Raw genomic sequence first — 27,363 nt, forward strand, 5'->3', positions numbered from 1 at the left:
ATCCATAGATGCTCATGTAGTTTATTCCACATGTATAGATTTGTTCTAGTCTATGATTATCAGAGAACTTTTGTATCAATTGAAGTTGAGAAGACCACAGCCAGTTCTGTACGAAAAATGAAGTTCATCAAGACTGTCCAACCTAGTAATTCAGAGAAATGACACACTACTCAAGATGTAGGACGTGATATACATGCAGCTGAATGATGGAGAACCAATCTCTCCAAATCGCTTGAGAGGCAATGCATTTGATCAATTATTTAGAAAAGACCAGAGAGAAGATTGAATGAAGCCAAGTTGTGTTCCTGTGTGTTATGCTATGCCGCTCGATATATAAATGCTCTCGCGTATCCTTGCATGCTATGTTCCCGCGACTTGCACTTCTATATCATACCATGTCATGTATAATTCCAGTTGATTATCGACAGTAATTTGCTGGGAAACTACCCTTGACACCACGTAATTCACCTTCCCACCAATCATCTGTGCTATCAGTCTTCTTTATGACCCGGATTCGATCACCTTCCCTAAACACCAAGTCTCCTTCGCCCTGGCCGCCAAAGTCGTACAGAGCTGTGACATAAATGGCCTGGTTTGCTGATTTTGCACGAGGGGGAGGTGGTGGAGGAGGCTTCTTCTTTCCTATCGCGCTCAACCCAGATCCGGCGGTTGTTGAAGTTGAGGATGGCTGTCTGCCCCGGCTGAAGTAGTCACCTCGAGAACTTGTCGATGCTTGGCCTGGAGTTGTGGGATTACTGTAATGTTCGGATGCATAATCGGACGCACTGGCTGCCGGCGACGGGGGCTTTACACTGAGATACGAAGTAGCCGACGGAGACGTCGCTAATGTTTCGCCAATTCGAGGTTTCGTCCCAAGATTTGGAGCCGGAGGAGCAAGATTGCGGCCAGGCGATGGACCGGATACCTGACGATTCCAGCTCGGACGTCGTAAACCGATACCGTTCGATTGGCTTCCGTTGTTGCGATCGTGTTCACCACGAACGGCTTTGCCGTTCGCTATGGTAGCAAAGCTCTCAATCTCTTGCTGGATAGGTAGAAAGTCAGACTTCCAAACCTGGATAACATCCTCCATTGGTGGTGGCGGTGACTGGAACTTCTCTTCCTGGGCGTATGTATGGAGAACGGTATAGTAGTGGCCGAGCAAGGAGTTTTGAAGCTCGATTTGCGATGCTAGAAAGTACGGTAACAGAGAGAATACAGCGGTGATGAGCGGTGGCAGATGTTGTCGCAAGTTCTCATCTGCATTGTTGTATTCCTGTAAAATAGTCAGCCGGAGCTGTCATGGATATTGGAATGAATACGAACCTCCTTGGCCTTCGCCAAATCAACCTCCGCTTTGGCTAGAATCGCATTGTCACGATCAGATCGCTTGGCTTTTTTCATTGAGCTATCGACTCTGCTTTGAAAGTGCTCGTAATCCAGCTGTAATGAACTAATTAGCCATTGCTTCTAAGGGTCAAGAATTCAATACTGACCTTTTTATCTTCTCGCTTCTTAATGGTTTTCTTCAATGGACTCAGCATATCTTTCGCCTGCTGGAGCGGACGGATCATGCGATCCTCAACACCATTCACATCAACCAGCAAATCCGTTCGAAGTGACTCGAAGTCTTGGTTCAGGCGATTAACCCTTTCCAGGGTTACCATTGGTGTTTCTACCGGCGGATTTCTGGTCGCTTCTGAGGAGCCGACGATCGGCGCATAGACGGTCTCGAATTCTTGAACTAGGCGTCCTTGATACGTCAAGATTGATACCCATGCATCGCGCCAGGCTTTCGTCGACTCTATAATCTATGATCACGCGCCTGCATTAGTATGGAACTACTTCCATGCCACGAATAGAGTAAAGGGCATTATTTTCGTACCTTTGTCAAAAGTTTATCCGCATTATCAAAGTCCTTCAGAAGCACCGAAACCTGGCTTTCGTCCGCCGACCTCTTCATCAACTTCCCGAACTGTCTGTGCATGGACTGCATGTTTGCGGGGCTCTCGGCGTGGATTTGATATCAACGTTGTAAGCTCTCAGATGGAGATGTTCTGGAGTCCTTCGCTGACTCTAACGATTTATACAGTGTGACGATAAACGAATGTGTGACAAGGTCACGCAAGGCTCGCACCTCCGTGGGGCGACGGTCAACTGGGATGGAATCGTTACGTATGCGTACGCGTCTGCAGGATGTTGCGTTCGAAACACTAGTAGTTTGGAGTCAATCAAGCAGATACAGGCCGGTTATGTGCGATATAAACAAGAATATAATATCAAAGCAATGAGTTGCATGTCCGATGGATTGATGGGAAGTCCATCAATTGCAGGACGCAAGCAAGGTGTCGACAAATTCCAGGTTACTACGGAGCAGTTGGTTAATATGGCCTACCATAAATATCCCCTTCGGGACTAGTGGGGGGATTGTGGAGACAAATCCAAAATAGGCAAGACATGCTTTCCCAACACCCAAGCGACCAAACTGCTCCATACGTTTTACTTTACTCTGTACATAGTCATACTACTGTAGTAGACGTATATCTACAGAATCCACGCTCCTGATCACTCTCGCGGGCGACCCAGCAGCTATGGAATAGCTCGCTCTTCATCTGCTCCCCGCATACCGTAAACTCCCTTGGCTTTTGCCAAACTGCTCATCAGGGGCCAGTGCGATAGAACCCAACTTACAGTCATCTTCACGCTTATAATCTGCTCGTCACAGCCCCACCCGAAATTCGATATTATTAATTCGTACGAAGTAATGCTAGTTAAGCCCTTTGAAGACTGGCCTCATCCGAACTTGAAAGTAAACTCTGTGCCCACCTGGGCGTGTTGCTTGTGCTCTCGTGACAAACCCTAAGGCATCAAGCATTAGGTAAGGCATCCACGGCACCATCATTTGAAGCAGGCGCGTCTTCCGATCCACGCGTCAAACCTTCACCTTCCTTGCCCAACATCAATCGTCACATTCTACTGCAGCACAGTCGAGACCTACATCTAGTTAGGATGTCGCTCGATATGTCAGTTGGCTGATATGTCTCTCCCTCCCTCCTCGTTCGGTCGCTCAACTCCGAGCGCTGTTCCTGCCAGCCAAAACACCGCGCCAGTCATTAAATTCCGATGCCTATATACTCATGACGTACGACGGAAGGCCAAACGCTGGCAAGATGGCTACCTCAAATATCACACCTTCAACAAGCGCGCTATGGTGTATGACGATGCGGGGAATTTCATAGGCGATCACCATTGGCAAGAAAGTCACGACATCCAGGACGGCGACGAGCTGGAACTCGACAAGGGCGTGTTGATACAAGTTAGCGAGTGCATGGAAACCACACAGACAGATATATCGGTACTTTTTGACAAGCGTAAAGCGAGCCAAGAATCTCCGCAGCAGCAGAAAACACCAGCTCCTCAATCACTACCACCACCGTCATCTAATATTTTGGTATCGTCATCTTACGCAAAACAATCGCCCCTTCCAAGAGCAGGCAGGCCGTTTAACCCCCTAAAGCCGCTAAACGATGTTTTGGGTATCCAAAGAGGCGCTATCGGTCGTTCAGTCATGCCGCAGTCGCCGTATGAACAGTGTCATCGACCACAACGGCCTGTTGAACGCACGCAACAAGATGAACGGCCCGCAAAACGACCAAAACCAACGCCCGTGTCGGATGTACTACAGCATAAAAGCGCCAATGAGTCGATACGGGGTCGATCAGAAGTGATTGACTTGGACAATGTATCCTTCGTAAAGCCACTGCCGAAAGCTGCTCAGGTCTCGAATGCAAGAGGGGAAGCGCAGAAGACGGCCGACAGCCCAGTGGCTTCAATGAAAACGATACAAACATTGTCAGTACAGCCAACATCTCGTCGAGAGCAACCAGGAACAGAAGGTCAGAAACCAACCAACATCACTAGAATCTCGTCCGGAAATACACGAGAATCAATTTCAAAACAAACATCACGTCGAGAGCAACCACGGCCAGGAGCTCCGACAGCAACCAATAACCCTAGAATCCCATCAGATAGAATGCGCGAAGCTCCCATCGAGCAGACATCGCGGAGAGAGCAGTCAAGATCAATACCCCAGAAACCGTCTGCTCAACCCACACCGGCTCAGAATGCCTCAAACGTGCAGGCTTCATCCACAAGGTCGCAGGCCTTGTCCGAGAAATCCAAATCAACCATCAACAGCAACAACGTCCCTATAAATCCTCTTCGCATTAGCAACGAGAAACCGCGTCAGAAACTCATGTACAGGGCGCTTCTCCCTCCAAAAGGCCCGGGGGAAGCGCAGACGAATTCCAAGTCAGTAAACCTCTTGAAAAAGAAGAAGTGATTCACGTTGACGGAGAGAACAGTTCAACTGACGATGGGGACTCGCTTGACCATCTCGACCATGATTTTCCTCTCTCTGCTTCTACACTTGCTGTGCTTGAGGAGTCAAATCCGGTCGCCTCTGTAAATACCCATACGGTGATGGGGAATATGAACAATCGAGATATCACTTCAGCACAAATCCAAACACCAAAGGTCTCAAGATCACAAAACTCACAAAGGAGATTACTGAATCGTATACCAACACATGCATCAGTATACGGCCCTTTTGCTTCACCAGCTGGAGTGGAACTACATGACGACATGAGGGATGATCTGGCCTTGTTACTCGCATCGTCTCCCTTAGAGCCAGAACACAGTGACAATGAGATGCTTACCACAGACCAGAGAACGCCAGTTATGCGCAGTAATTCTGATATATCTCACATAGTCCCAGAAGCTGCGTCAGTCAAGCCAGCTCTCACAGAATGTCTAGCCAGGCCATCAGTAACCGAAGCCTGTCCAACAACTGCCATCAAACGAAGTGAGCGTGTCTTTCGCAAATCCCATTCTGATACGAACGCCTTACGAGACCTTGGCGGCGCAAGCAAGGCTCTTTCTCGGCCGTTGGCTACTACGGGTCCTCCAAGGAATGAAAGGAATATAGGTACTGTCAAGACTGAATCTGGTCCGTGGACTGCAGATGCCTTGGACTTTTTTGACTGGTGGCCACCTGGCCATCCAATGCCTGCATGAGTCCTGGGGTGCGATTTTGCGAGATATGAGCCCATTTGAATGTGTATTGCATAAATACCATTAGCATACTATGAGCGTCAAGAGACACTAGACAATATACCATTGATAAATTTACTTGTATGCCGCGTATCTACAGATTATATCAGAGGACTACGAAGACTTGAGCAATGCTCACCTTGACACAAGTTACTTCTCTTCGTCATTATATCCTCTAATTCATTACTCGGGTAGGGCAAGGAATTTCTCTGTGCACGTTAAGAAGGACGATGAGCCTTTGCCTTATGATCCGAGTTTACAAACTTGAGAGATATGATTGGACCGGTATCGCATTACTGTAGAGTGGCACATTGCCTGAATCAGACGAAACGAAGCGCGAAGGTCTCTGGATGTACGTAGTTGGGGCATTTAAAATAACTATATTCACAATAAACCTATTCGACAATATTTGACGGTGGCATTGTCAGTAACTGCGAAAATCATCGAGTACTTAAATCAGGTATCTGATGAAGAATGATGCATAGAACACGTACGTGGGCTCATCCAAGCCTTTGACTATTTAGTCCTTCTTCGTCAAAATGCCCGAGATATAAGGAAGCGTAGTCTTAGCAAATCTCCTCTCTAATTCAAACGATTTCCATCCCCCATCCTTCTCCGCCGCTTTACGGAGGTACGTCTCCGTATCGCGATTAAGATGGCAATCACCCACCCAATACCCCCAGCCCAACGCCATATAGACCGATTGCATAACCTTTGCAAAAAAGTCGCCTCCTTTGCCTCCACACAATGAATACGGATTGACCACATGCTCGACAATGATCATTTGGCCAGCAGGTCGTAGGAGAGAGTATAGACCTGCAATTGTCTGTTCGGGGTCGGGGACCGAACATAGTACTCGAATGCAAACGATGGTATCAAAAATACCTTCCCCATCGTGGACTTGCACACCCTCGCGTTGAAGCGCCTCGACAAGTTGCTGTTTCTCAGCACCGGCGGACAAAATATGATACTTCGACTGGAGTCCGTGGGCAATAATGCGCTTTCGCAATTCCCCGTGTAGCCCTACACACGGTTCGGGGCCATAGATAGCCGAGATATTCTTGGCCGCTGGCTCAATGAAAAATGGCATTTGTGTGCCTGTGCCAGGACCAATGTCGAGAACGACTCCACGAGCTTTTTTGAGAAGAGGTGGAATGAGAGCTCCCGAAGCCCTGAGTTTGCTAGTGTCGAGAACACCCTCGTCGTTGATGGTGACATCTTGCGGCCCGGCGAATTCGATCCAGAAGCGTCCAAAGGCTTCATCTCGGACTTGACTGGATCGAACAATGGGCGCGAGGATCTGACCGCGTCGGAAGATTGTTTCGGTTACGACAATTGCGTAGTCTGGTGTATTCATTAGTTAACATACTACATATATACACGTACATGCACTGGTGAAGGCTGAATCCGTGTCAATGAGGGGCAATAGAAAGGGAAAGTACGTTTAAAGGACCACGCCAACAGGACAGCAGGGCTAAATAAGCCTGAGATGTACTCGCTGAAGCTTGGTGGGGGGTCAACATCCTCCATTCTGATGATATCAGCAGAATTTATCTCGTCTCTACAAAAATATCCTTGTAAAAATGTAGAAAAATCAAATGGTCAGATAGGAGTATAGAGATACAATCCAGAACGGAATGGTATGATGGGTCGAAATAATTATATAGTGGATGACTCAGGCTAGTGTGTTGCTATGCCTACTTCGGACTAGTAGCATGCTGCTTCATATGGTGATTTGCCAAAACAGTTTGTATAAACGGCTGTTTTGGGTTTAGTCTAGCCCTAATCTCTTATCTACCAGTCATGTAACTATCAAGTTACTTAGGTCGATAGTGAGCATACCCAAAACAGATCGTAATCATGCCACAACTCAAGGGTTGTGGAATGACTAACTATGGAAGTATGATCTTAGTACTGACGTGTAATCACTGCATACCTAGTCAGGATGGCAAGGCACCGGCGGTCATTTACAGCCGTGCAACAGGAAATGTATTTAGGAAATAGATACTTTGCAAGTCATAATTGATATAGACATCTGTGCCTAAGCCAATGGACAATAGTAATAGTAACAATGAGAGGTAAATACAACTATAGAATTGAGTGAGTGACGGCCGTTCTAACAAGTCAAAAAGTCCTCGGCAACAAAACAAAACAGAGAACTTTCAGCAGTAGGAACAGAAAAGAAAACATTAGAATGTCCAATAAGAATAAGAAAAGGTATTTTGCATCCGGGTGTTGATGGCAGCAATTGATAACACAGAAGGGCCACTTTCAAAGTGGTCCACTACTGTATGATTCCAATCCCTCGCCGGTGCGATGATCAGTATGACAGATTAATAACAATAACGGCGATAACAAAGAGCGGAAATTTGTAACCAGATAGATACCTTGCACATATTTTGAAACGCTAAAATATGATTCAACTCCGTCCGTATTTAGAAATGAACCAAGAACCCAAGACCCAAGCAAATTCGCATTCTGGGGTCGAATGCTCACACAAAGGAAACTCGTTGATCACAATATATAGCGCGATCATCTAGACTGATGACCGATGACCGATGACCGAGGCGAGGGGTATTATGACGATCTAGCCAGAAAGTCATATAGGCGAGACATTAGTTGTGATGATGGTGATAGTGAGGGCTATATGAGTTCGATAGTCGTTTCAGTCCAGGACTAAAACGGCTCGTTCTTGAAAGAGACCCGACGTCGTGCTTGCCTATGAAAACGTCAGTATTGTCATTAGAAAGGAATTCAGGGAAAAATCAAACTAACCATCACAGCATGCACGGACGTTCTCCAAGCGATCAGATTCACGCTCTTGGCGCTCGATAACCTGTCGAAGATCCTCGGCACTATCATGCTCAGCGCTGTTGTCATAGATACTATCAGCCTGGACAGGAGTGTGTCTGCCTCTTCGGCTCGCAAAGGACCCTCGAATTGTGGCATTGAATACACTGCTTATGCGGGACGATGTACTCTGTCGATATTGATCCTGGCGAAGTGTAGAGTTGTGCTGGGAGCTCGGCGCAGGCGACACACGACCAGGAGTGACTGCTGGACGAACAGACAATGACGACGCAGCACGTGGTTTTGATGTGTTGGTCTTTACACTCTGGTATGATGACACGGACATCCTAGGTCCCGTTTGACGTGATGTGCTTCGAATGCCAGGGTTGAATTCATCCACATCCTCTGCAGTGATTTCATGCGTTGATTGTTGCTCATCGTCGGTTCGGAGAAGTAGATATGACAGAGAATTGTACCATGTTTCATGTCTTTGGCTCGTGGCTGCGGTGAAACGAATGCGACGTCCAGGCGTGAGAACCTCTAGACTCTTACGATGTAGTCCAGGGGGGTAGGGATTATCGTCCGTAACCACGCGAACAGCTTCGATAGCAACACTCTTAGCCTTACTTTCATGCTTGCCTCCACTTGATGGATCTTGATCACTCCAGTATAGCGTACGGGTGTAAGGATGAACCCAGAAGTAGCGACGATGACGTGAACTTGATAGTTCTCCCGATACGGCCTTGCGAGTATACTTCCAAAGATACTCTCCAATCATAGTCTGCGTGATGGCTTGAATCATGCGAGGGTCCGTGCCAGGGCGTATACCTTGAGGCAGCTCATCACCATTTATGTGGAACCTAGCCTCAAGTTCGGATGCAAACGAAGATAGAGATGATCTTCGAGTGGATGCCTGACTTTCACGACCTGACCTAGCACGAACTGAAGCAGCAGGAGCGACACTCTCACCAGGGGTTTTGGGACGCATATTGTTTTTATACGCGGATGCTGGTGCAAGAGGAGGACCCATTGTACCAGTTGTGGTCTGAGCATTTTGTGCTGCAGCAATAACTTGTTTGTGATCTGCTGGTAGAGGAGGGCGGAGACTGGAAGAGGAGCCTCTTCTTAGGCTTGATGAGCTTCCAGGTCGCTTGGGCGTTGTTTGAATCGTTGGTATCGAGGGTATCGTGCTAGCGTCAATGATCGGGGTCTTGGCCTTCGGCGTTGCACCAGGAGAATTGAATGTTGATTCCATGCCGTTGATAGATCTTGGCTCAGATGGTGTAAAAGGGCGAGAAGCTATACGGTCCAAAAGTAATTGATCAATCTGCTTGGATGATAATGTCGTCTGAGAGGCTTGGTCGGTGTGTTGTACAGTGCTTGGACGCCTCTCCCGGGAAGTACTATTTCCAGAAATATCGTTCAAAGGCAAAGTCTGCTCCTTCGCCTGGTTCTCAACTTCCACTTGATCCTGAGGCTGGCTTGTTGCATCTTCAGAAACAAAGATAACAGACGGTTGATTGCCGCGTTGCGTATCGGTAGTATTAATGGTTATGGCGGATCTAGATCGTTCCGATGAGTCCTCTGTAGGAAGGACTGGGGCGATTACAGGAGGAATGACAGGTTCAACCGGTAGAGTCTCCAGAGATTGGATTGATGCAAGTGACAACACTGGGGTTGTAGGTTGTGGCTTTTCTGGCAAAGCCAAAGGCTCAGTGTGCAAGGCGTAGATCGAAGACAGAGACAATTGAGGGAGCGACATGACAGGTATCTCTGGCTCAGGTTCAGGGATAGGGACTGGTTCAACGGGCGGCAATGTGAAAGCAATAGGCTGAGTATGCTCACTACTTATTGGCGATAGTGACAATTGTATAGATTCGCTCGGTTCGATATTCTCAACGACGAGGATTTCTTTAGGTTCGAATATCTCTGCCGCCACGGGTTGGGTGGTTTGATCGAGTATGGCCGAGAACGTCAGTTCTGGAGTGAGAGGTGTAACTGGAGCCGTCTCTATGGTATTGATGCTTGAGAACTCCAAATTATAGACCGGAGGACTTAGAACCTCGCGAGTAACAGCATCTCTATCCTCATTTGTCGCGGACTCGTCCCAGATCGTCTTCGGCGGAGTTGGGAAAGCCGTTTGGTGGTCGCCATTGGATCCTGTAAACGGCTTCGAGGGTGTGTACTGGGTTGCCGAATCTACCACGCTTGGCGAGTATGTCTCAATCGGCTGCTCATTGACAACAACAGGCTCGGGAACTGGAACAGGAAGAGCTTCGGGCTCCCAAGCGTCCGTCATCGTAGAAGAATCAACCATCGCAGGCTTGACAATAATCGATGTTTGGGAAGCTTGTCGGGCCAGGGTGACTGAGTTTTGGAGCGGAGTGGAGGGCTGGGATAGCATATGTGTGGAGCGAATAGGAGTACCAAAGTCACCGTCACTGCCGGGACTACCTAGCTCTTCGAGCTCTGCAAACAAGCTTTGACCCATCGGCGCTGCGTTCTCATGCTGGAATGAACTGGCTGGCGAGTTTTGAGCGCTGGATGTTTCATGGACAGAAGATGCCATTGGAGCCTCTCCAGATGGTCGAATTCGTCGGAATCCACCGCGACTTACTCTGATACGGTTACGTTGCGATTGGATCGGCGTGTGAACTCCTTCGCTATCATCATCCGAAGTAGACGCTGTGCTCAAATAAGAGATCCTATCGCCAGGTCTCGAAGTGAAAAGCTGAGAAGGGACTTTCTTCGGGCGAGCACTTCCTTGACGAGGAGTTCTCTTTGTCTCGGTTTCAGTCAAGTCATCATTGCTATCCTCAGCCAAGCTTTCAGCACCGGTCTGGAAGGCCTCGCTTTCAGTAGCGGTTTCCCGTTCATTGGCCGTCTCAAAAGCATCATCAGTCTCGGCAGCGGTTTGGTAAACATCACTAAAATCATTTGCGTTTGCTGGAGAGCGCCTGCCCCGAACCGTACGCGTCGGGCTTGCTTCGCTCGTATGATCTTCCCAGTCTGATTCGTCCAAGATTTCAGTGCGTCCCTTCCTGCTAGGTCCAAGTAAGTCGGAGCGAGGAAGCGGCTTCTTGAAGGTATCGGCCTTGACCTTTTGACGTTTAGCACCACTTCCAGGTGGATTGGTCTCACGTCGGCGAGTCTCTAGCTCATCTCTAGCTTCTTGTAGCATTCGCTTAAGTTCAATCTTTTCTGTCTTCTCGCGATGAATGTTGCTTTTTAGGTTCTGAATCATACGATGAGCGTGACCGAGAGAGCTTCGTAACGTTTCTGTTTCCAGATGACCGTGTCTTGGCGTTTGCTTGTTGGGCGATGGAGGAGGGGAACTCTCGGGACTATCTTGATCTGGCATTGTATCCTCGGCGTCAGAAAATCGGGGATGAGGTGTTTCGGCCTCCATCCGTCTACCGCGCATGGATGCAACAGCCCTGGCGAGCTCTTGGTTCTGAGATGTCAATTCCTCGACTTTGGCTTGAAGAACGACTCGTTCCGCATCTCCGCTGGTTAAATTCCTTCGTAACAAGTTTGCTTCAGAATCATGTGCTTTCTGTGTTAGAGCCTGGTCCTCTAGCAATTTCCCATGAGCCTGCTTCAATTCCTCCACTTCACGTTCGATACTTGTCTTCTCGGCTGTAAGGGAGCTCAAGGCGCTGGTGAGTTTGGTTTCGCGCTCTTGGGCATCTTTCACCGCTGTTGTCAACTCATGCATCTGAGTTTCCAAATTCCAGTTCTCGTCCTTGTAGCGTTGCTCGCTCTCATCAAGGGCACGGATTCTTTGCGTAAACCCTTCAGCCTCGAGTTCCAGTCTTGAGTTTTCCAAGTTCGCAGCTTTCAAAGATTCTTCTCGTTCAGCTAGGAGAGCTTGTAATTGGCGAACCTGTGCGAGGAGCGAAGTCGAAATCTCCGTGGCGAATTCAATGTCATGGACGCGGCTTGAGGGCTGATTGCGTTGTTTACGCGAAGGAACGCTGACTTTTGATGGTGATGCACTTGCTTGACTTGTGAAAACGGAAGCTGCTGCTGGCGACTATTTCACATCGTTAGTATTCATATGCTGCTCAAAACATTTGCTATGTAATACATACGCGTGGATCGATGCCTGGAGTGCCCTCTCCGCCGCTGACTGCTCGCTTCGGAGCCAAAAAGGCACGCGCGCTTTCGTGACCAATCTCATTGTACTCCTTCTCCAATTCTATGAGCTTCCGCCGGAGTTCTGGTCCAATTTCACCTTCATCTCGATGCTGGTCGAGTTCCTGGAGTTTGTCGGTAAGTTCCTTTTGTTGATTGACGAGTGCTGTGCCGAGTTTCGATGCTTCTTGCAGTCTCCGTTCGGTCTCCGCCAAATGCGCCTCCAGGGCTCGCTTGGCTTGTGAAGGAGACGAAGCATTTAAACTGAAGAGTTGTGTATCGAACGATGAATACCGGTGAGGCTCTCGAGTACCTGCAGGCCCATCCGGGCTCGAAACGAACGGGTCCTCCATGATATATGGACGGCTTGGCTCACCCCCAGATACCAGCGTATTTCAAGTCGCTGGAGCTGGAAGGAAGACGCGCGCGGGATTGGCGTGACCAAGAACGTAAAATGAATTGTTTGGTCAACGAATAGTTGGAATTATTAACGTTGTACTATTCTGTGGGATATTATGCGCACATAATCCGTGATGAATACCTCGGATTGTCCCTGGCTGGTTGATGAGTAATTTTGTGCCTAAAAGACAAGGCAATTTGGCTGTCTTGGCGTCTAAATCAAAAGATAACCAGAACGGCGAAACGCATTCGCCAAAAGACCCAAAGAGCGAGCGAAATAACAGGTACGAATATGTTGGCGGGGTCCAAGATAGCGTCGCTCGTGTCGGATGGTTATTAAGTAATTATAGCGGTTTGCTGACCGGCAAGTCAGGTACACGCCTTTATGCAATGTTTGTGTCTCGTCTGCCTGGTTCTTTGGTTGTGTACGGGCGGGAAGGCGGCAACCGGCGCGGACTGGATCCAGCGAAAGCGTAGAAACGATCACAACACGTCAAATTTGCCGGGCATAAGACTGGAACGACCACCGCAGATCTCCGAATTGGCACCAATGGGATAAGTCGCAAGGTATTTGTCAACAACGGACAAGCAATAAAGGAATGAAGATATATATAAAAAAAAAAAGGAAGTGCAAAGGAAAGACAAATGAAAAAGAGGATTGCTTGCAACGAAGCCGAGCGCGCAGAATGTCGACCTCGCCGAGCGGGAAGGAAAACACGCACGAAATGCAAAGGAAAGTGGAAAGGAAAGAAACGAAGGGAAGTGATAGAGAAAAATGAAATGGATGGAGAGTAGCTATAAGTACATTCGTAGTACTATGTGGTACGTACTACGTGCGAGTTCAGAACAAGCAGTAGACACACTCAACACAACACAACAAAATAACAGAGAAGGAGATGAGGAGGAGGAGCTGGCATCATTCGCATTTCCGCACTCCAAGGCTCCAAGCAGGGGCCATGTATGATCGTGTACGGAGGAACCGCAGATTGTATTTGTAATTTACACACAACGGATATGAGTGTGCCCGTGGCTGTGCTATATATTATCTTAGGCCAATAAGAAGCTGCACTCTACGTATAATTTGAACTAGCGCCCCATTGTTGTTTAATCTGTAACTTCCAGTGTATTTTAATACTGCATAGTACAATTACCAGATGGTGTTACTAACTATCAACAGGAGGACACATAATATAAGTAGCTAACTACTACATGTCTACACTTACTCTACCCTAAAGTACGACATTTATAGATATAGATACCAATAACAGGAAAACCGATCGGTACGTCAAGCTGAATTAAAAGCTGATGATCATATCATGAAACAAGACGATTCTCCCCCATACCGTCATAACACAACGGCGGTGTAATCTCAACGCGGAAGCTAACTAGTTAGTTAAGTAAACAAAACCTTACCTAAACAAGTCGACACTAGCAGTTTTGGGACTCAAGCCTGGATTCTGCAATCATGTGACATCACTAATAAGATTGGAGGACCAGCTAACCCATAAGAGGCTAGATTTCTAATCCATCAATCACGTGCACGATCTGTACATTATGTACTACGTAAGGGAAGCTTCCATAATAATCGTCTCCACAGTTCAACGCCACCTGCATCAAACCGTGAATGAATTATTTGTTTCTTTTGGACCTCTGTACATAACTGTTCGAATAGCACACGAGACGATTCTAGAGGACACTGCCAAAATGGCAGATGAAACAGCGGCAGTCGCTGGCACAGACGCTGCTCTCCCACAAGTAACCTTCAAAAAACGCTCCTCAAAAGCCAAATCCAACTTTCGCAAAAGAGCAGCTACACCACCACCTGCAGCAGCGTCAGACTCCGACTCGGATTTTACCTCCTCAGACGACGACCAAGGCCGAAGAATCAAACGCCGCCGCAAAAATGCCGTTGTCACGGCTTCCTCGGCAGCGAACAAACTGCACAACAAACTCGATGAAGATAAACCCGAATACGCCGCTGCAGCGCCCTTGGTGAAATCGAATGATGCCACGAAACAAACCAACTGGCATGATGAGACTCAAGGAAATGGAGATGATCTAAGCGCGAAGAATCTTCTGGGCAGCACACGCGCCAAACCTGGGACTGTCATCACACCCTCGGTTGACGGGACATACAAAGGCGCTACGAACTATCAATCCTTCATCCAGAAGAATCCCGATAGTGCGGGAAAACAGTTCGGTCCTATGAAAGCAGCAACGAATATTCGCACCGTCACATTTACGGATATGGCGCCGGACGTGTGCAAGGATTATAAGAAAACGGGCTATTGCGGATTCGGCGATTCGTGTAAATTTGCGCATATGCGAGAAGATTATAAACATGGTTGGCAACTTGATAAGGACTGGGAGGTAGAAACAAAGGGGAAGAAAGTCGCTGGTCGGACGGTTGCCTCTCTTGAAAAGCGTGGCCAACAGGCCGCAGATGAGGAGGATGAGGATGAAGAGATGCTGGAGAAAATCCCGTTTGCGTGCATTATTTGCGAGAAACCGTATAAGAACCCAATTCTGACGAAGTGCGGGCATTACTTCTGCGAATCCTGCGCTCTGCAGCGATATAGGAAAAATCCTTCGTGCGCTGCTTGTGGTGCGGGCACGGGAGGTGTTTTTAATACGGCGAAGAAGTTGAATAGGTTATTGGAGAAGAAGCGCGAAAGGGCGCAGAGGCGGCGAGAGCAAGCTATTGAAAATGGAGAAGAGGTTGAGGGTGAAGAGGGTACTGCATCATAGATTAGCCACAGTCATCAGTTAGAATGTATATATCCATGGATCATAAAAGCCTATAGCACAATTTAATCATCGGGAGTAAAACTACAATATTCTACATTAGTAAATGTATCCAATTCGTAGTACAGATACTTATACAAGCTCATACGTTATGAATCAACCCTTCCGATCAAAATACTCCTCCACCCTTTCAACCAAATCTGCCTTTTTACCAGAAACAGAAAGTTGCTTCTCCGTTAAGAACTCCTTCAAAACTGCAACTGTCAACTTCGACAGACTGCCACTACGGTAATGGCTCTGGACCTCGGCTGATGCGTTTCCGCCATTAGCGTTTTCGGTCTTGACCTTCTTAGCAGGCTTGTCTTCTGCGACAGGCTCGTAAGAAGGTTTTCCTCGCTTGGCCAATGTTGAGGTCTTGGGTTGGTTTGTGTACATATTTTGATATTGTTTTTCAAGTTCCTCGCCCCATTCAAGGACATAGTCGCCTGCACGTTTGTCAATCTGTTTGTATTTGGGTATTGTTTTGTCTTCGGCTTGCTCTGGCAGCTCCTCATCTAGCGCCAGAGCTTGTAATATGCGATAATGCCATTGTAAAGAGGGGTTTGGATATTTGCGAGGGTCGTAATGAGCTTTAGGGAGTTGTAACTGCTGCACAACAGTGCGCATGTGATCAATCAATGGCTCTGGAGCTACCACGAGATTTGTCTCTGGGTTCTGTCGTATATCGTCTGCAAAGGGTAGAGGTAGAATCCACAATCCTGGTGGAAGGAATTGAACGCCATTGTCATCTAACTTCTCCTCGCCAGGGAGCATGGCAGCCAATACAGGTGTGGCATTCTTCCGTGGAATGAACCATACGAGGCCGATCTTCTCATCTTGCAGTAGCTTCTGGTGTAAAGCTGCAAATACCCTAGTCGACCCGACGAATTCGTCTTCGTTGGGGTATATGAATGTAGGGTGTTTCGTAGAGGCCCAGATCGGCAACGATGATCTAGGCTTGAAGCCTATGATTCTGATGACCGGGTCACCAAAGTTGCGTAGTTTCGCCTGTTCTTCTATGGTGAAGGAAACCTGTTCCCCTCCAAATTTGTATGCTTTTTGTATCTCTGTTTTCTCTATAGTTCTTGCAGTATCGTCCGCAATCTGGGTTGTTGTGCCTTTCGCCAATGCTGGCTTCTCACCACCGAGCCAAACATAGCAGCTCCTAGATGGCTCTTGTCGTTTGAAAATCAAGTACCCAGTAACGGATATCTTGAAGTTTGGACTAAACTCCAGGGGAATCTTGAACAAAGCTCGGCGTGGAACCGATCTCGAGTTGACGGATGATAGTAGGGAATTGAGCAATGAGATACCATCCCCACTTGCGTTAGGAACCTGGGTTCCAGCAGCAGTAAATGCGGATGCTTCTGGATCTCCAGGTGCAGTTTTGTAAACAATATCCTTTGTTCATTAGCCGATATATATTTCTGCCTTCGTGAAAAACCACAACTTACATCGTAAAATTTGGACCTGTCGAATTCATGATCCGGCTTCGATATTGGAAACAGTTCAATAATGACACCCAGGTCGTATAAATCCTTCGCTCGCACTGTGGCTGCAGATCGCATGGTTCGGTCTTCGGAATGAGGGTTATCACTATCTGTGATTATGAAAAGCCGTCTCGACAGGAAATTCGAAGCCTTCGATGTAAATATTTGGTTGGCGCAGAACAGAACATTTGCCATTGAAACCCGTTCCTTTGAGGGTTTTAAGATTTCAGTCTCTTCGTCATCGTCCTCAGCTAACGCACGCAATGACTTCACATCATTCGCATCAGGAACGTCCAGGTCTGTAAATAGGTAGCAATGGGGATAGGAGAGGCCGCCACGACTATTCTCATCCTCATCGTAGAATTTGGAAGCCTCTGTGCCAAAGAACAACACGCCCATCATATCCTTTGGATTCGAAATGATGCGCTGTTGCATTAGATGATAGGCGCATTTGATGGCAGCTTTTGCAGGTGACTGTGGCTCTCCTTTGCCTGACTCTGGCGGACGGACCTCCAGCATGGAGTCACTGATGTCGATAGCAAAGAGAACAGCATCTTTGACGGATTTATAGCCCTATGATCGTCAGTTATCCGAATAGCAAAGAACGGCATCACAACGTACGGAGTCATCGACCTCATCGTCCTCTTCCTGGTAATTTTCATCGTCTGCAGGGGGGTTACTGTCTGCCATCTTGCTAGTCGTTAATTACACCACCATGTCTGTTGATAGAAAAGAAAGAAGTGGTTGACAAAGAGGACTGTTGCCTATTGTCTGCTATGACGTCTTGGCAGACGCGTTCTACACGCGGGTGACACGAAAACCACGTGATCTGTCCTTTTTCCTGTTTGGGATGATTAGTTCTGCTAAGCTTCTGATTGGCTCGATTAGTAATTAGAGCTTCTAGACCATCGGCCGTAATCGGCACATGTGACATGTCCGCTAGGCCTGGGCCATTTTGAAAACCACAGCAATAAAGGAAGTGGGAGAGCTACATATATAGCCTAAGAGTTGATGTCCCCTTGTGCTTATAAGGACTAGTGTTCATCGATTGGCCTCAATAAGCTCAGTTGTTTTGCTTAGTGCTTCGACTTTCTACGAGCAATTCATCAACGCTAGTTGTTATTCTCTTACCGACAACAACAGTTCTATTACATATCATTCCAATTGCTACAGCTCATATAAAATGGCAATGCGCACTTCTTTGAGTCTGCCATGTCGCATAATCTCGAATAACGTCTCCCACAACGTCAGGCCTGCGACACGGCTCGTCAAACGCCCATTGAACGGACATGGATTTGCGACCGAGGCTTCAGTCCCCAAGAAGGGTTCCAAAGGGCCTACAGCCATGGTTTTATTGAATATGGGTGGGCCATCGAAAGTCTCAGAAGTCGAGAATTTCCTTAGCCGTCTTTTCGTACGTTAACCATACCTCCTACTCTTCAACACAGACTAATATCGCTCCAGGCCGATGCCGATTTAATTCCATTAGGCCCGCTTCAAAAGTACCTAGGACCACTCATTGCTCGTCGCCGCACTCCCAAGATCCAAAAACAGTATTCTGACATCGGTGGAGGATCGCCAATTCGAAAATGGTCCGAATATCAGTGCGAAGAAATGTGCAAGATTCTCGACGAGATCTCCCCTGAAACCGCACCCCATAAGCCATACGTGGCATTCAGATATGCGGATCCCTTGACGGAAGAAATGTATAACAAATTACTGGAAGACGGATTTGGGGGAGGAAATGGTGGTCGGGCTGTCGCCTTTACTCAGTATCCTCAATACTCGTGCTCTACGACAGGCAGTTCTCTCAATGAGTTATGGAAGTGGAGGAATAGGTTAGAAGGCCCCCGCTCAGGTAAAGACCCGGCTGGTGTGATTCAATGGAGTGTGATTGATCGATGGGCTACGCATCCTGGGCTGGTGGAGACATTTGCGAAGAATATCGAGGACCAGCTAGCCACGTACCCGGAAGAGAAGCGATCTTCTGTGTTGATTCTTTTCTCCGCTCACAGTTTGCCCATGAGCGTCGTCAACCGAGGTTAGTCCTTTTGCTAGTCCATTGATAGATATATGATTGATATACTAACGAAAACAGGCGATCCGTACACGGCAGAAGTTGCGACGACAGTTCACGCCGTGATGGAGCGCTTAGGATTCTCAAACCCTTACCGGCTCTGCTGGCAATCTCAAGTTGGACCATCAGCATGGCAAGGCGCTCAAACAAGCCATACTGTTGAGAATTACGTCAAGAAAGGGTTCACCGACATGGTTCTTGTTCCCATTGCCTTCACCACCGATCACATTGAAACTCTCTATGAACTAGACAAGGAAGTGATTGGCGAAGCTGGCCACGCTGGCATCAAGCGAGCGGAGAGTCTAAACGGCAACCCAACGTTCATTCGCGCCTTAGCTGACATTGCTAAGAACCACTTGGAGTCGGGAGAGAACTGCTCACGACAAATGACGCTGCGCTGCCAGGGGTGTACCAGCGAGCGTTGTTTGGAGCAAAAGAAATTCTTTGCTGGTGATGCTATGAAGCATCTTGTACGATAATGTAGAACTACATGTATTTATATCCAAGATTACCTGATTGAGAGCATCTATCAATCGCAACGCACTGTAGTAAACTCTTATCAGGGCCCTTGGAAGGCCAATCTGCCGATTGTGACCAAACGGGCTGTAATAAATGTATTGGTATTGAAACGTGTGACGAGCTGCGCAGGTTTGGCGCTGCGTATGAGCCAAAATCAATAATACATAATACAACACTAATAATACCAATCAAAACATAGTTCTTCTTCTGCAACAGCCAATTATCTTCGTTTATATAAATAGATATTATACATAATAGTTATATAACTAGTTACTAGTTAATATCTCGCCCATTCAGAAGCCGCGCGATGCAGGATGTGATCATTGGGATGTAAGGCTTGTAAAATACGAATTTTGGCCGTAAGGTCAATATGGTCTGCCGTACTTGGTAATTCGACATAGCGTATCCACATTTTCTCAACCGTCTCTATTTGTTATCCGTTCATCAACACCCTTATTTGTTACTCTTTGTTCACTATGATTTCTTTGTTTGATGGAGCTATTACTATCAGAAGAGACAACACCCCTCTGTTGCTAGATGAGGAGACGCGTGCTCTGTATAACCGTGCGATTACAGACCCTACGTCCCTAACAGACTCGGAACGACGAAGGATCACCCGTCGCCCACCTGCAGATGAAGACGCTCTCTGTCAACAAGCATGTGGATTAAGCATGACTGAACTACTTGCCAAAGCTATAGCTACACACAATAATGGCAGTGTTACTGAGAATAATATTCTTTCTTTTCAAGAAGCCAATCTTATTATAGGCGGGGTGGTACCTGGACAAAATGGACGTTTCTTATCTGAAGGAGCCCGACTCAGTAAGACAGATCGTGATCTAATACATAGAACTACTACTGCCGCTTTAACTGAGGAAATGAGAGTCGCACATGAGACTGCACTAGCAGTTCAGAAACAATGGTTAGCTGCACGGATAGAGGCAGCTAACAGCCTAAATTATGATGATATTCGGAATATTCGATAATATGCAATGCGGATACCATGGCAGGAACAAGTTATTCAATCTACCTCTATAGATGGATCTCCTTCTATCTCTGGCCTGGTAGTATTTTATGATCCTCAACAGACAGTAGGCTATAAGAGTCAGGTTAAAAAAGCAGTTTTTAATGGATTCCATTATTCACCGGCGTCTATGAATGAAAAAGCTATCGCCAGGTTCACTCTATAGTGGGTAGAAGTTCCAGCCCTTGACTCCAACGATATAGACAAATTGAGTGTACTACAAACCAAGTTCCAAGCTATACTCATAAATCACGAGTTCCCTGTTGGCCTGCGATCGGATTGCTTCCTATATATGGATAAGGAGGGGCTATGCTGGACTAGACCATACCTTTGGTTGGGTGAGCCTATGTCAAGTATTGAACATGGATCAGAGATAGACAAGAAAGAAATATTGCCGCTTAAGGTGGACATCAAACATACTGCGCCTACGCTATTTGCTCGACTGATCCAGCGCGACCTCTCAGGCCATTGAATGCAAAGCGATGGCCGTATCGGCATTCATCAGAGCTGACGATGTTGCACCGAGCAGCGCAACACTCGCGGAATAACCAGGAGGAGCTGGACGGCATTTGGCCCCCGCCATCTCGATTTATGTGATCCCTAGAACTAGATATACTCTAGACCCTATAGATTCATGAACTGTGTATTATGTTTACGTGGGAATTGTGCGAGTGCAAGATATAATATATATCCATTATTGCTTGAAGAATACCTCCATCGGAATAAAATCTAGTTCCGGGGATAGAGCAATAAATTCTCCATAAGTAGGTTATAATTTTTGATGAGTTCGTGTAGAATTTCTGTGATGCGGGCTGGAATTGGATTTTTTGAGAGTTTCAAGGGTCAATCAAATTGGTTGTTAAAACGTCGGACCCTTCTGACAATTCAGTGACGAAAGGTTGGCTGACGCCAATTCGGGCTGGGCGGTGAGAAATAATCACACTAACTATTCCTTTTATAGACCAACACTCGTCTTAGTAATCAGATTGAGGCCCCAAACAGGCAGGTTTGTCGGGGTTCGGGAATGCTAAACAAGCACAAACTCCGTACGGAGTAAAACAACGCCGCCTTCGTTTAGCCTCACTATTTGCTCGTTGTTGGATAACTTACACAGTAGTTACTACAGAGTTATTCCTAGTATTACAAATCAATTTGTGCAATTCATGTCATTCCCCGCCTTATCAGCCTGTTCTGTTCCAATTTCCAACATTCAGTTCCAGCCAGACGCATTCACGACTCGGCGTAATCACTTCGTAACGGTACTTATCTTAAATCCGATGGACGTACAGAGTTCAAGTTCTGTAGGGCTTCCCAATCCTGATTCCTTCAACGTTCAACTTTATCTTCTTTATATACGTTAGGTATACTACAGTATAATATTTCATATGTCATCGGCTCTATATCATCGACATACACCCACCAACCAGTCGCGCGCGTCCAGCGCATTCTCCCATCTTGTTCGGAGCTTACGATACTTTGCTCGATAAGCTTAAGTACCCAACATTCCCGCAAAGATAGGACTCGTCGGCATTGCATTGGCCAAGGAAGTGCCGGAAATTCAGAACATATACAAACTTCGCTTCGCAAACACTGTCGCAGTACGATTTTCACCCATGTCTGCCGTAGGAGGCGATGCAGCTATTGCTGTGGACGCAGATGAGGATGCACGTGTCTTGCGCGCAAGAGAGTCTTTGGGTGTATCCGAAACGTCACCCTTGTTACCAGCACCGGCAGATGAAGAGCCTGAATTCAATGATAGTCTGAATAAGCCATGGCTAGGATCGCCAGAATTCGATGCGAAGCCATCGTGGAGGCGACCAAATGTATGGCATTTTTGACTATCTGATGATCGAATCTAACATTCATAGGTCTTCTATCTGATTCCGCCTACTGCTCTCTTCACCTTTGCCTTTGGCGGAGCAGCCGTACCAAAAATCAATCTGGTCCTATCTATCGTGTGTCGAGATTATTTTGCCGACCAAAAAGCCAAGGACCCTGCCTTTACATATCTACCCGTTATATTCGGGGGTGAGAACGATCAATGTCGCATACCACAAGTCCAGTCAAATGCGGCTCAGATCTTGCTGTACGTCAATTTAATATCCGGGTTTCTGTCAGCACTTGCTAGCCCACGGCTAGGCGACCTTTCTGACAGATATGGTCGCATACCATTGATGTCTCTCTGTGTTGTCGGAACCTTGGTCTCTGAGGTTTTTGTAACCTTTATCGCAGCATACCCAGAACATGCTTCGATCAATTGGCTCCTCGTCGCAGCTTTTGTGGATGGTCTATGCGGATCCTTCACTCTAGCTTTATCATTAGTACATTCATATGGAGCCGACTGCACGTCACCAGAGAGAAGGAATGTCGTTTTTGGATACATTCACGCGACATTATTCACCGGTATTGCCTTGGGGCCATTCCTTTTTGGACTGCTAATTAAACACACAGGCAAGATTCTAGACATTTTTCTGGCCGTTTTGGTGTGTCATGGGATCTATCTCCTTACACTGTTTTTTCTTATCCCAGAATCATTATCAAAGGAGCGTCAAATCATCGCGCGAACGAAACATCTGGCCAAGTCTCAGGAAGGAGAGACCACTTTCAAGCAAAATATTCTGCGTGAACTTCATCCATACAACATCTTCAAACCTCTGACAATCCTGTGGCCAAAGCCGAGCCCTTCGCAATCGTCGCCCGAACAACGGGTATTGTTTAGAAAACTACGGAAGAATTTGGTCTTGATCGCGGCTATCGATACCTTGATGTTCGGAATAGGCTTAGGCACCGTACAGATCATCATCTTATACGCGGAATTTGTGTTTGGTTGGGGCACTTACGAGTCCAGCGTGTTCGTCTCTGTCACGAACGGTGGACGTGTCGTTACGTTGCTTGTTATATTACCAACCATAACGAGGCTCATTCGTGGACCAATACGGGGCAATCAGACAAACTCCGGAAGCGACTGGCTAGATATTTCTCTTATTCGACTGGCCATTCTCATCGACCTATTGGGTTATATTGGCTACGCGTCTGTAAAGACAGGGGGACTCTTCACTCTCTCCGCTCTCGTCGCATCAATTGGGGGAATTGGTCCACCAAGTTTGCAGTCGTCGTTGACGAAGCATGTGCCTCCTAGCCAAACAGGACGTATTTTGGGAGCCATGGGACTTTTACATGCTCTTGCTCGTGTTGTGTCGCCTGTTATATTCAACGGCATCTATAGCGTTACAGTTGGCACGTTTACACAGGCCGTTTTTGTCTGCTTAGCCTCGGTATTTGGTTTGGCAGCTATCCTGAGCTGGTTCATCGAACCAAGTGGTGAGTTCTATCCAGGCCAACTCCCTTCTCGTTAGATTGTTAATTGCTCTTCGCAGTACATTTACCGGAGTCTCCGCCCTCCAGTCCGTCAGAAGCAGAAGACAATACCACGATACATGCTTGAAACATCTAACATTCATGTTCTTTTCTATTTTATATCTCAACATTCTTCTCGTTTCTCCACCTTTTTATTTCGATTGCCTATCGGGCTATCCTAGACTGTGTCAGGCGCATCATTGAAGCAGTAATATACGCATGTATCGGCGTCTTAGGGGAAGGAATTTTGATTAAGTTTCTATTTACAACCTAGCACAACTCATTAAATATTGGATTAAGCTCGTAAATACCATTTCTATACCATCTAGAGTAAACTATCAGCGCATCAAAAACATCATAGATCATACGATTTATCTTTCTGCCTGAGGCCACAATGCCGAAACAGGAATTGCGCCGGGATTCTTGGCAGGGCAGGCCAATCGACGTGAAAAAAATCCCAAGCTACATTGAACATCCTCTGTTGGTGACTTCCAATTGCCCTTTCAGAATTTGAATCAATATTCATTTAGCCAGTTACTGACTGTCATTCTCAATGATTTTCGATATATCGACATCTCACTCCTTTATCATTTTCTAATGTCAAACTACACAATTCCTTAATGCCCTCGTGTTTCAGACACCCTGGACCATGCTACCACAGCGTACCGGAATAGTCCCCTCGAGGAACGCCCTCCGAATTCTACGACAGTTAGCATTTGCTGGATCAACACTCGGGGGCATCTGCACTGTCACTAAAATTACCTACGATACTCACCATCGTGTCACCATAGCCGAGAAGATTGTCAAAAACAAGCGCACTATACAGACATCAACACCGTACTACAATGCTACTTCGGCCGCGAAAAAGCTTGCCTTGATGGTGGATGCGGCAGAAGCAGGAGAATATGATGGATTGGCATCTTTGAAACAAGCTGGTTGGAATAGGGAATCGCATGTTGATGAGCATAGTCCAGTTTCTGACCCACTACCTAATCCTGGCGACATTAACGGGGAGGGAATAGTGATCAGAAAGGAATCGATTCAGGCGCGGGAGTATCGGAAATATCCAAGTCCTTTTACGGAGCGAGACTTGAAAGTAGCAGCGAATGACTTGGAACGCGCCGCTATAACACATTCCTGGCTGACGGACCGTTCCGAGGCTATTGATTTCTCAGCACACGACCAAGCGATCCAGCCCTCCGTTCAGAATCAAAAAGAAATAGAAGATGGAAACACTCAACCAGAAAGTGAAGATATTCGAACTGTTCGTGATCTGTTCGCGAGAGGTCGAATCATTGAAGCCGCCGAGTTCTTCCTTGAAACACGTTCGCAGACGAAATGGAAGTTATCACCGAGAGAACGCGGACTTGCGGTGAACATATTCTACGCCAATTGCTCGGAAGACAACATCTGGATAGCAAGAGATATGTTTCAATACATTGAGCGTAAGAGCATAATCTCTCCACGGATGTGGAAGTCCTTGGTCATTGCTTTGACGAAAGCAAATGCGATTGAATCAGCCTCGCAGTTGATCTTGAAGTATAGCGATAAAATCCAGATACCAGTCTACATGGCGGAACTCGTAATTCGATGTCTGCTCGAGACCTTCCGATTTCGCGAGGCTGCCATAGTGATGTACAGAAATATCGTTCATGATGAAGATTTCAGCCTGTGCGGCGTATTTCTATCCAATCTATGGAAGAAGTCGCGGAGTATCGATCTCGTAAATCGAGAATTCGAAAGAATCATGACAATAGTTGGGCGTTTACATCGACAACCCACCCCAAAATTATTCAATCCTGTGTTGAAAGCCTATGTCTCTTTTGGTCGAATGGCAGACGCAGAGACTTTGGTCAATGACATGATTACAGTATACAATGTTGCGCCAAACTGTCGAACCCAAGGCCTGTTATTACTTGGACAGGCATATGCTTGCAACTGGACGGAAGTCATAGACGGCTTACAAGAAATGCATGAGCTGGGTATGACTTCTGATGACCGCAGCTTCATCAAAGCTTTCACAGCATTGTTTCTAGAATTCTGGCCTACACATAACATTGCGGAGATACGCAAATTTTTCATGGGTGCCGTCGAGCAATTCTCGCTCAAACCAGATCAAGTGCTTTATGAGCATGTTTTACAAGCATATATACAGAAAGGCAACCCCAGTCACATCACGGAGCTAGCCCGTCTTGCAGAAAAATGTTCGTGGGAAGTGGAGATGAAAGAGGAGCAGCTTGTTGAGCATTTACAAACCCACCGCCGCAGAATTGAAAATAGCCCTGTTGGGTTTTGGCAACTGCTAAATGCTGCTCGGGTGGGCCATGGCCAGTCAGCAGCTTCTCAACGAATTTTGGGCTACGACCAGCGTTCTGTACCTTGGCCAGAAGTTAATTGTGCTCCTCACTCACCAGATGAGTGGCCGAATTGGTACCGTCGAGCGGTGAAAGGCATCTTGACAGATAGGCCCATTGACCAGTATGCAGCGCTGGACAGACAACTAGCTGAATCCTTGCATGCAGGCGATTTTGACTCTACTTTGTGGTTTTATGGTAACGCTTTGACTGCGGGCTATGTGTTCCTGTCTCACCACGTGGAATTAGTGGCTATTGCTTCGCTCGTCGAGAAGGGGCTTAGTCCGACGCAGAGGCTCGTTCAAAAGCATTGGAATGATATAATGAGGAAACGCGTCGTTACCCCGCAATTTTTCCTGGCGATCAGGAAAGGCGCGGCATTATCGGAAACCGAGCTCATAAAATTGGCGGTGTTTCGATTTTATAGATTGTGCTGGCAAATGCCAAACTTGAAGTTAAAGCATCGATTCATGAACCATATTGCAACTCGATACATTGAGCGGGGCCAACCAGATGCAGCATTGGATTTAATGATTACGGCATACAAATCTCGATGGGGTATCCTGATGAAGTTCAACGGAGCATGTATGAGCACCATGATGCGAGCTTTTGTTCTAACAGGGAATCTCAAAGGGATCCGTTGGTGCCTTCTTACGGCTCTGTCTAGGCCATCGGCCTGCACCAAGGATTTTCTTGTTGAAGCGCGCCGGGCTTTAGTGACCGCGCATGTAAAGAAAATTGGTTGGGAAGGGCGAAAGTTAGACCGAGGGCTTTTTCTGGCACATCTCGGCAAACTAGTCAGGATTCTAGAAAAAAAGAGTGCTGGAGATCCTGAGCTCGTCTCCATGTTGGTGAACGACAAGAAAAGAAAGCGAATGTCCAAGGTGTTCTACTGCCCGCAAATCCACAAATGGCGCGATGACAAGGTTAGGACTCTTCAGAAACAAATCGCGTATTGGGACGAGGAGCGAGAATTGGAATGGATGACGACACCAGCGAAAAACATCTTTCAACCGGAAGAGAAAGTATGGGAACTATGGAATCAGGAGCGTGTTTGGTACGGTGAGAAGAAGAGCCGAGACTAAACCATGCTATGCTGTATTATAACTATGTACCAATAGATAGATATGTATACTGTATAACTAACTATGTATTTAATTCAACAGAGTATTTATAGAAATACTACCTGTATCAAGGTTAACTAGTTGCCTAATAATTATAATCTTAGTATTGGTTACTCTGTAGAGTACATAGAGTATACTTTTAAGTACTCTCACTGAGACCGATCCAGGGGCAAAAGTCAGGAGATGCGGTCAATCG

At 46.8% G+C, this 27,363-nt stretch overlaps 9 protein-coding genes across 9 annotated transcripts; 5 read left to right on the forward strand and 4 right to left on the reverse strand.

The window, feature by feature from the left end:
- Positions 1–418: 418 nt before the first annotated feature.
- EYB26_002244 (uncharacterized protein) lies at positions 419–1,996 on the reverse strand (the record flags this gene model as incomplete). The annotated part of the gene is made up of 4 exons (XM_054261549.1): positions 419–1,276; positions 1,327–1,443; positions 1,497–1,811; positions 1,886–1,996. The coding sequence occupies 4 exons, from the start codon at positions 1,994–1,996 to the stop codon at positions 419–421; spliced, it is 1,401 nt and encodes a 466-aa protein (XP_054117524.1).
- Positions 1,997–3,037: 1,041 nt separating this feature from the next.
- On the forward strand, positions 3,038–5,076 carry EYB26_002245 (uncharacterized protein; the record flags this gene model as incomplete). The annotated part of the gene is made up of 2 exons (XM_054261550.1): positions 3,038–4,311; positions 4,365–5,076. 2 exons carry the CDS (start codon positions 3,038–3,040, stop codon positions 5,074–5,076), a joined length of 1,986 nt encoding a protein of 661 aa, XP_054117525.1.
- A 556-nt stretch (positions 5,077–5,632) lies between these two features.
- EYB26_002246 (uncharacterized protein) lies at positions 5,633–6,642 on the reverse strand (the record flags this gene model as incomplete). Its single annotated transcript, XM_054261551.1, has 2 exons — positions 5,633–6,456; positions 6,555–6,642. The coding sequence occupies 2 exons, from the start codon at positions 6,640–6,642 to the stop codon at positions 5,633–5,635; spliced, it is 912 nt and encodes a 303-aa protein (XP_054117526.1).
- Positions 6,643–7,727: 1,085 nt separating this feature from the next.
- EYB26_002247 (uncharacterized protein) lies at positions 7,728–12,392 on the reverse strand (the record flags this gene model as incomplete). The annotated part of the gene is made up of 3 exons (XM_054261552.1): positions 7,728–7,831; positions 7,888–11,938; positions 11,997–12,392. The coding sequence occupies 3 exons, from the start codon at positions 12,390–12,392 to the stop codon at positions 7,728–7,730; spliced, it is 4,551 nt and encodes a 1,516-aa protein (XP_054117527.1).
- A 1,750-nt stretch (positions 12,393–14,142) lies between these two features.
- EYB26_002248 (uncharacterized protein) lies at positions 14,143–15,186 on the forward strand (the record flags this gene model as incomplete). The annotated part of the gene is made up of 1 exon (XM_054261553.1): positions 14,143–15,186. The coding sequence occupies one exon, from the start codon at positions 14,143–14,145 to the stop codon at positions 15,184–15,186; it is 1,044 nt and encodes a 347-aa protein (XP_054117528.1).
- Positions 15,187–15,339: 153 nt separating this feature from the next.
- Positions 15,340–17,402, reverse strand: EYB26_002249 (uncharacterized protein; the record flags this gene model as incomplete). Its single annotated transcript, XM_054261554.1, has 3 exons — positions 15,340–16,623; positions 16,677–17,285; positions 17,334–17,402. 3 exons carry the CDS (start codon positions 17,400–17,402, stop codon positions 15,340–15,342), a joined length of 1,962 nt encoding a protein of 653 aa, XP_054117529.1.
- Positions 17,403–17,895: 493 nt separating this feature from the next.
- EYB26_002250 (uncharacterized protein) lies at positions 17,896–19,268 on the forward strand (the record flags this gene model as incomplete). Its single annotated transcript, XM_054261555.1, has 3 exons — positions 17,896–18,126; positions 18,177–18,753; positions 18,811–19,268. 3 exons carry the CDS (start codon positions 17,896–17,898, stop codon positions 19,266–19,268), a joined length of 1,266 nt encoding a protein of 421 aa, XP_054117530.1.
- Positions 19,269–21,945: 2,677 nt separating this feature from the next.
- EYB26_002251 (uncharacterized protein) lies at positions 21,946–23,777 on the forward strand (the record flags this gene model as incomplete). The annotated part of the gene is made up of 3 exons (XM_054261556.1): positions 21,946–22,155; positions 22,201–23,653; positions 23,710–23,777. 3 exons carry the CDS (start codon positions 21,946–21,948, stop codon positions 23,775–23,777), a joined length of 1,731 nt encoding a protein of 576 aa, XP_054117531.1.
- A 561-nt stretch (positions 23,778–24,338) lies between these two features.
- Positions 24,339–27,128, forward strand: EYB26_002252 (uncharacterized protein; the record flags this gene model as incomplete). Its single annotated transcript, XM_054261557.1, has 1 exon — positions 24,339–27,128. The coding sequence occupies one exon, from the start codon at positions 24,339–24,341 to the stop codon at positions 27,126–27,128; it is 2,790 nt and encodes a 929-aa protein (XP_054117532.1).
- Between the last annotated feature and the right edge of the window lie 235 nt (positions 27,129–27,363).

The sequence above is a fragment of the Talaromyces marneffei genome, chromosome 1 (genome assembly GCF_009556855.1).
Source record: "Talaromyces marneffei chromosome 1, complete sequence".
In the NCBI taxonomy this organism is placed as follows: Eukaryota; Fungi; Ascomycota; class Eurotiomycetes; order Eurotiales; family Trichocomaceae; genus Talaromyces; species Talaromyces marneffei.